Below are 9,153 nucleotides of genomic sequence, written 5' to 3' on the forward strand. Positions count from 1 at the left end.
GTCTGTGCAGGTGAAGTGAGCAGCTTCTTCAGACAGTCAGTGGTAGCTCTGAGGTCTCTGGAGGAGATGCTCCTCATTTTATACTGAGGGATTAGCATAACAAAGCCATGTGGCTCAGGCACGGCTGGGGTTCCCACACTCTGACCAGAGAGACTCCCAGTACAACAATGGATGACACGTCAATAACTCAGAGCATGCCTGGCATGTTTCCCAAGATAAGCAACAGGTAATTAACACTTTATCAAGCGGTCATCTGAGAATTCATCATGGACGGACAGAATTTAATATTTTTAGGTAGATAACGGGAAAAAAAGAAGAAGTTAGCTTTGCCAAAGGGGGTTAGGAAGCTGCAATTTAGGACCAAATGCTTCCTTGCAATAAAACAATATAAGCTAATTGTCTCTTCAAAGAGAGCCTCCCTTCCTCAAAAAGCACTTCAGACTGAAACCCTTGGAGACATAAAAAAAACACCTCGGTCACCACAGAAACTAATGGAGAAGTTAAGAGTAGAAGATTGACAGATATCCTGGGAAGGTTTCATATTTTCACCTGTTAGACACACAGCTACAGCCGATCCTGCATGCAGAGCAGAAGTTAATTTTAAGAGCACATTTTCCAACATTTGGTTGTTTTGTATCACTTAGAAGCTACACACAGACATACAGTCATACTGAACTCTATATCTTCACTTGTTTGTTCAGAATGTGCATCAGATTCGGATTGTTGTGTCTTTAAAATGCAGCCTTTAATCACACGTTCTCGTCTCACATCCCTCGAGGGTCTATACGGCTCTCCCACTGTTGTAAACGAACTGTGTCAAATTAGTGTCAAGTTAATGGCATTACGAGCGGGCTGGCAGTGTGCCTCTGAGCTCCCCTCCATCAGTGGCTGGCCCCAGATGTGAAGCTGCCCTTGTGGGTGCAGTGTGAGTAGTCCCGTCTCCTCAGTTTCCCACAAGCCCCAAACATCAGGGTAAATGAGCTACAAAAGCCGTGCCGCTCCTCCATGCTCCACTGGGAATGTTAATTGATCTTTTGTTGCAGGACAAACAGAAACTCTGTGTCTTGGTCCATCTGGGAGAAGTCAAGTCAACTGGTTTCATTGCCTGGCACAGAGCAGTCTGTGTGTGGCTGTGTTGACTCTTTTGATTTAAGTTTTCAGACACTCAAAGACAATGGTGGAACATTTTCTAAAGTTTTAATAAAGAGAAAAAAGACATTAAAAGTTAAGTATGAGCAGGAAATATGCCCGGTAGGCTAGTATGCACTACTTTAATTTAATTACAGGTTTGCCACCTGTGGATGATTTAACATTTAACATCACCATGTTGTTTATATATATATATATATATATATTTATACATAGATCTGTAAATCTCCTCCGTCTTTATTCAGTTTATTGTATTATTGTTATACATTTGAAAGCACATCACTGCCTGTCTCATCCTTTTCGGGCTTTATTATCTACCTTCTTTATTGTCTGCATGTTTGTGTGAATTGTGCCTCCACTGAAAGTTTGTGTGCACTACAGGACTGCTGGGGGTCTTTGTCTACAAGTGTGTGGGAAGACGAGTTCCCCTCCCACCAGCAGCCCGAGAGCTCTGAATTCCTGCAATAAAGTCTCGGCCATCGCTCAGACCTGTGGCGACGCAGGGCCGCTTCCCGTCAGCCGTCCTCCTCTGTCCCTCTCTGTGAGTGTGGTATCTCCCGTTTCCCACACTCTGTGCCTATTTACTGTCCCCGAGATGGGAACAATAGAAGTGTGTCTTGTTACACATCACATTAGCTACGGTGTTTGATCTCCTGTTGAAGGGGAAGGGGTGGGGTTGAGGGTGGAGCGGTGGGGGCTGTGTGTATGTGTGTGTGTGGGTGGGTGGGAGGAGGAGGGGGTCAGCTTCAGCCAGACCATCTGGCCTGGCAAACTAGACCCTGAGAAAGTCCCAGGCATGCCACATTCTCCACAACTTTGGAACACAGACACACTCACACAAGTAGTTGTGAAAGACTTTTGTGGCACTTGAGACATAATTCAAGCATTAGACAGCATACCACGAGCACCACAACAGAACATAATGGGACATGTGACCTGAAGGGGTGATTCTTTACCCATTACAAACACCTGCTCACCAACAGCGTTGGATAGTATTAAATAATACCTGCAAATCTTTATATAAATATAATCAAGCTATCATTTAATAGGCAGATTTTTAATATATATATATATATATATATATATATATATATATATATATATATATATATATATATTTGGTTCTAGAATACAGGTTTTTCTTTTAATTGTTGTCTGTCGTCATTTCTTGACTCGTTGGACCACACAGTATTTGTATGTTTACACTATTTATTTTGATCATTGTGATCACACACTGACTAATTACTGGATATAAAGTAAACACACAGTTAGGTATACAGACCTGACTAAGTTTAGCATCACTAAACAAATAGGAACTAAATCCCTCCATCTCTGTCCTATACTGCACTGATCTGGTGTAAGGCAACATTGTAAAGCTGCACTCCAACGTAAAGGAGCTACATTTATAACTCTGAATAAAGTATAAACAAGGGCATATACATTTCATCCACTGTAACTAGAGACACCTGTGCTGCATTCTAATAGTTTTATAGGCAGGAAAAGAGGATGACCACTGTTATTTATATTTGCCAAACTTCAGGTCGAAGTTTCCATTTATTTGTTTTTTCATATGTTTAAAGACAAACTTCTCAAGGAAGCAATACATCACGTTCTCTTGGAAAAATAAAATAAAACACCTTTACAAAAGGCATCCATTGGAAGATGTTATGAACATCACAAGTGGACAGTATTGGCAGTAACACTCCCTAACGTACAAAAAATGTTCAATAATAAAGTGTAATCATAATAGGATTTACAGTAATGATGGATCCATGGGATCCGTTTATGGCATGTTAATGATTCACCAGCAGCAACCTGATGACAGTAAACACATCAATCAAACGATGATCTCAATAGTGTTAAACCAATGTGGTTAATATGACTTAATAACAAAAAGTTTTCCTCACAGGAAAAACAAATCACTTTACAATATGAAGTGTATGACGTCTATACACATAGTGTACATGTTCAGTAAAACCTGAATCTTATCAGTCCTCCCGAAGGAATACTTGCACATGGTGCTGACATAGTAAAACCCTCAACCATGTCTTGTCAAATCAAACAGACTCTGTGAGTCTTCAACTTTCTGTCCATGACGTTCACAGACGTAGGTCTCTCTCTGTGTGGTGGTGAGCTCCCCCTCTGTCCTACCAAGGCCTCCACAGAGCACAGCCGGCCTGGTTTACACACTTGCTGGAAGTGACCTGATGCATAGGAGAGCCGGGAGGGGAGGTGCTGCAGGGGCCGTGGCTGGTCCTGCCGGACGCCTGCAGTCCCTGGAAGTGGCTGAGCAGCAGCCTGTGTGCATGAGTCTGGACCTCGCAGTGGGACAGGAAGGTGACAGCCTCCTGCACGCAGTGAGAGTAACCATCCCCAGCTGCCATCAGGCCTGAGGTGACGCTGGCTTGCTGCTGCTGATGCTGCTGCTTCTGCTGCTGCCAGCTTCTCAGGTAGGACACAGCCATCTCCAGGATGTCTGCCTTCTCCTGCTTGGAGTCGGGCTGCTGTCTGAGAAACTCAGGCCCCAGCAGGGATTTTAGTTGCTCGATGCTTGTGTTGATGCGGTCTCTGCGCAGTTTCTCAACCATTGGCTTTCTCAGCTGAAGAAAAAGAGAAGAAAAAACATTTAGTCCACTTGAATATTTGCTTTTTTTTTGCTTCATCAAAATAAACCATTTAGAGAATTATCTGAGTTAACAGAAAGATATTTACCTTATGAGCTGGGGTCAGGTGGTCTCTGGAGTAACTTGTTTGTCCAAAAACAGTGGGAGCCATTGCTGTAGAGTGTAGAGCGTTCCTGCTCGGTTAGAAGAGCCAGTTGAATCTGAGCTGCCTTCTCCTCTGCCTCTGCCCTGTATTTATACACCCAAATCTCCATATGAATGTGTGAGTCTTAGGCTTGTTGGAGTTTCTCACAGTCCCTGAGCCAATGAGAGCGCTGGGAAGGGCTTTGAGGAACGCAGGGCTGCCACATGCTCAATGAAGTGTTTATAGCTGCAGGGACAATGAGTGTGTCTCCGGGGAGCAGGTGGAGGAATAGACTGTGAGAGAAAGAGCCTGGGGTGGAGTGGGTGGTGGAGGGCAGGGTGGAAGCCAGGGGGTGGGGGGTGGGGGGGTGGGGGGGGACTGACCCAGTGCTTGTGCTGATATGGGAAAGTGGTGACCCCAGAGGGAAGCATGCCGCTGTCTCATGTCATCTCCACCGCCACGTAATTGAAGACAAAGTGCCTCTGCCACCAGGCACACGTGGGTGTTACAGCGGGCCAACCATTAGAGCAGACCAACATGCAGCCACTTCCACCGGCAGGCTTCTCTCATGAAGCAGTGCAACAGTTGAGGTGTTTCAGAGATGAATAGAAAAGGAGGAGCTACATTAAAATGGATTTTATGGAGAAAACAGTGTAAAGCATTAAATGCAAAGATTCATACAAGCTTTGTGGGTGGTTCTGTAATGAAACATGATATTTTTAGACAGTCAGGGTTAGGGTGGCTGTGCAAGCACTGGAAAAATAATGTAAAATAATGAGTCCAGTCCAGATTAAAGAGCAACGAACTCCTCAGATACTTAAAAATCATCACATTACACAAGCACTTCTGACACAAACATTTCAATCAGGTTGGGCTGTTTCCAAGCAAGTGTGACAGACAGACAAACGCTCGCTCTGAGAAACTCTGCTGTGAAAACGACTCGTCATTAAGCCTCTGTTTGATGTTCAGTCTGTCAGCTTTAATTTGACCGACGTGAGGTGAACAGTGTGAAGTGCTTCAACTGTAAGCTTCCACTCTCCCAGCACATGTTGACACATCAGCCCACCCCCTCCTCCTTCTCCTCATACAGAGACACACTCTCATTCACTTTCCCTACCACACACACACACAGCTGGCTGACCTGCCTGCTGCTGGCCACGTCTCAGTCACACGCTCCCTTCCTGCCTGTGTGGAACGTGGGAGCCGCTGTGGTCCCAGGCTTCCCACACTTCAGTGTTAATGACTCTGAGGCCGGCTGCACAAAAGAAGTGTGCCCCATCGAACAAAGATTGAGTGACCAACCCCCCCCCCCCCCCCCCCACTCCCCCGTCTCCCTCCTTCTCTTCACAACACACACACACACACCCAGGAAGACAAGGCCGTCAACAGGGCTTCCAGGCACACCATCTGGATGGATCGTATGCTATTGTCAGCCAGTCAAGCATGGGAGACGCTCACCGTGAGAATTGGAGAGGTTGAAATAGAGACAGAAAGTTAGAAGAATATTGTGTGTGTGTGTGTGGATGGTTGAAAAAAAGTCAGAGTATAAATATATTATAAAGAATAAGAATATATTATAAGAAGTGAGATAAAAGTGAGACAGGCAAACAGCCAAATAAGTTGAGAAAAAGTTAATATAGTTGCAAAATATTATGTTTTTGTAAAAAGAAATAATCCAAAATACAAAAAAGACTGTAAATACTGTTTATCTTTTGTTGTTTAATGCTTCTATTTATATATTTTAATTTTCTTTAAGCATGTCACACCTCTGTCGGGTGTATAAGGACGTAGGTTCTCCTCAGGCAGATGTTTTCCCACCACATATCACTCCCAGTGCCCACAATAACGAGGATATCTCCTTCACTGCTGAGCGACAAGAGGCAATTGAAGGGCCCCTCCCACCTGTTTGTTTGGACTGGCTCCATTGTGCCCCATGAATTCAACTAATTCATCTGCATCCTATTGTCATAACACTGCTTTGTGATTGGCCACAACACTGTGAGAACCAACAACACATTAAATCGATGGGAAAGTTGGAATAGGTATAAATAGGAGGGAGATGCTGGTGGGTTAATTCATAACCCTGAACGCTTCTGGTAGCCCACACGGCCCTGGACTGACAGGATATTTAACCATGAGGGACCAGCACACAACGTAAGATCATAGACCATTGATTTCAATTTGTTTGTGTGTCAGGAACGTTTAGGTTTCTTAGTTTTGTTGGAGTGTCAGGCCATTAGTTTTTTTTTTGACTGTAGGCTGTTGCCAATGAAAAGCCATAGAGGTGATTATCTGAAAAAAATGTTAAATAAAATGTGTGAGGGGATAAAGTTTGGAGTTTGGAGTTAAATCCTCTTTATGTATAGTTCTATAAATGTGATGCCTTTCTTTGCACCCAGAGTGAATCTGATGTGTCCCCCTCTCTCCTCCACAGCATGTGTAAGATGATGATTTTGGAAAGGAAGTGCACAGACAGAGCAGAGAGGCTCCGCTCAGCGATGGAGAGCCAGCTCAGCACAGGGATGTCCGGCTCTGATGTGTGGGACAGGACGGTCTCCTTCTTCTCAGTGAAGAAGGCCCTCATTTTTCACAATGGCTACACCAAATCTTCCAGGGAAGCCATGAGGCTGTTCCCCTCAGCTGCTGAGGACGTGGCACCACTGTGCTGCCAGTAATAATGGAACAAGACGAGGACAGCTAAAAACAAGGACAGCGAAGAAGTTTTATATGAAGTGTAAATAGTGGGGAAGATGGGAGTTTTTACCCATCATGTGACCTTTTACACTGTGTCTTATTGGTCCACTAAGGGATCTTAAATGTGCATTTTATGCCTTAAAGCCATATTCCTTTATAAAAAGGGCAGGTGTTTATGCCAATGCATACTGTTAGTAAATGTTTTCCAGATATTGTGAACGACTCTTTTGTTTTATTGTCAAATGTCTGTTTGTCTGTTGTTTGTTCAAATGTCTTGCTGAAACCCCGAAGTGAAAGATGCAATACATGCTTTCATGTGCACTTTCTTTTGCTTTTTTTGAATAAAATGATATTTTCTTAACTTTTAGTCATTGTGTTGTCATTTATTATCAGCAGGTTCACTTTAGTTCCTCGGATATTTGCTTCAGACGTCATAGCAGCCGTATTATTTACAGTTTTTTTCAGTCGCTAATAAGCATTTGTCCAAACAATGGTCACATTTTCAGAACTCTTAATACAACGTGCACAGCATAGGCGTGTTGTGACCATACCATTTCATGTCATTTTCACACAATATGCAGTCAGTAAACACATTTCTACAATGCTTACATTTTCTTAACCCACCACCAAAATGATGGATTATTTTTGTCTTTTTTACAAATGTTAGCACACAACACACCACAATAAAAACAACAATATTCCAAACCTTAGCTACAGTATAAAATGTCCACTTCTGCAACAATATCAGCTCAAAAACAACACATCAGCTCAAAAATAAGCGGATAATTACCAAACAGTTCAATAATTGACAAACAGCTGATTTATGATGGATACATTGGGCCAACCACAGCTGATTGTAGACTGGATAGCAGAGGCAGGTGCTGAGGATTCTTCAATGAACTTGACACATAAAGGACCTTCAGGGGTGATGTTTTTGGGAGCGTACGCATGGAAAGACAAACAAAGTAATGTCTGGACGAGGGTTCAATCAGGCCAAAAAGTGTCAGCGAGGACGGAATGTTACAGGTAAAAGGGCCACAGCTGAAGTGCCAGGACAGAGAGGGGCAAACATCACAATGTGAGCAGCACTTGGAAATACTGGTTTAATCCATCATGGATGTCAGAGTGGACCCTACAATACCGAGCGCCTTCTTGCCTTTTTGAATGACCTTCACCAGCAGCTGGTTCCAGAGCAGGATCAGGAGGGAGAGAGCATGAGGATCTTTGTCATCACCTGGGACGATGTGGCTTTCCATCACTCTCAAGCCATCACAACATGGTTTGAAGTCCATGCTGAACTCCTGCATGGAGGTGAAAAGTTTTTTGACTATCAGCCACAGATCATCAGACGTCACTCCTTGATGCCATGGATGCTGCCTGCAGGGACATCGCAGTTGAATTCTGCCAAGCATGGATCGTGATAGCAAGCGGCTTTATCCCAGGTGCATCGCCTTGGATGACATAAACAATATTTCTACTGTGTGTCCTGTTGTATACAGTAAAAAATACAGTACTGGAATGCTTTAGAATGTGAACATTACATGTGGACATATAGTTCCCAACCAACAAATGTAGTGTAAAAACGGTGGATTGGATGTTTTGCATGCAAATACCTGTAAAACGGAAACATGAAAGTCTAGTTTTTGTAATGCTAACAGTTGCCAGTATTTTTAAGCCTGGTGCACTTTGATTGACTGCATGTACCTTGTGAACTGAAAACGTGTTTTTCTGTGACAGAATTATTTCATTTTGAGTCTGATTTCCAGGGTTTTGGTGAAGTTAGTGTGTTAGAGAAAGATGTAATGTATTTTGAAACGAAGAGTTTTTGAGAATGAAAATTAACCATTTGGCCGACTGTGTTTTGTTGGTGTGTGTCTGTGTTAAGAGTTTAGAAAAAGTAACTGAAGAATGGTCAGGGCTTGTTAGCGAAAACTGTAAATAAATATCGCCCTCTACTGGTTCCAACAAAACAGGACCTCGAATATTTTCCACACGTGTCACATCCCTTTCTTCATATATATATATATATATATATATATATATATATATATATATATATATGTTGTAGGTCAGATAATCAAAGCTGCATTTAATTGTGGGGCTAAATACTCTTGTTTCCCTCTTCTCTTCTGTAATAATGCAGAGTTACACGTTAATGTGCTCTCCAGAAAGTATTATACAGGACCACCCTTAATTCACTGAATCATTTAAGACCTACATGGACCTGGACCATGGACATGTCCTACCACACCGAGTCTATCACAGTATAAATATATACAATTATTATTATTATTATTATTATTATTATGGTGTAGTATTATTACCTAAAACTCCCTGATCTCCTGTAGATACAGCTCTGGATGAAGCCCTCCTTTTGTCAATGATTGATTACAGACAACAGTAACAGTAACAGTAGGCAGGCCAGGGCATTTGCTCCCATGTTTATCTTCTTCTAAACCATCTCTACCCTCATTAAACACTGAGTGAACAGAGAGGCTTGATGCCCTCTTGTGGTTTGCATGCTGTACCTGAGGAGCTGGATCTTGATGCTGTGCTTTTGGA

General features: G+C 42.8%; 1 protein-coding gene across 1 annotated transcript; it reads right to left on the minus strand.

Annotated features, from left to right (window-relative positions):
* Positions 1 to 3,205: 3,205 nt before the first annotated feature.
* LOC114438826 (transcription factor HES-5-like) lies at positions 3,206 to 3,994 on the minus strand. The gene is made up of 2 exons (XM_028410416.1): positions 3,862 to 3,994; positions 3,206 to 3,749 (listed from the first exon to the last, which is right to left on the minus strand). Exons 1-2 carry the CDS (start codon positions 3,922 to 3,924, stop codon positions 3,297 to 3,299), a joined length of 516 nt encoding a protein of 171 aa, XP_028266217.1. The 5' UTR covers positions 3,925 to 3,994; the 3' UTR covers positions 3,206 to 3,296.
* Positions 3,995 to 9,153: the final 5,159 nt, after the last annotated feature.

This window comes from Parambassis ranga, chromosome 7, assembly GCF_900634625.1.
Source record: "Parambassis ranga chromosome 7, fParRan2.1, whole genome shotgun sequence".
NCBI classification, from domain to species: Eukaryota; Metazoa; Chordata; class Actinopteri; family Ambassidae; genus Parambassis; species Parambassis ranga.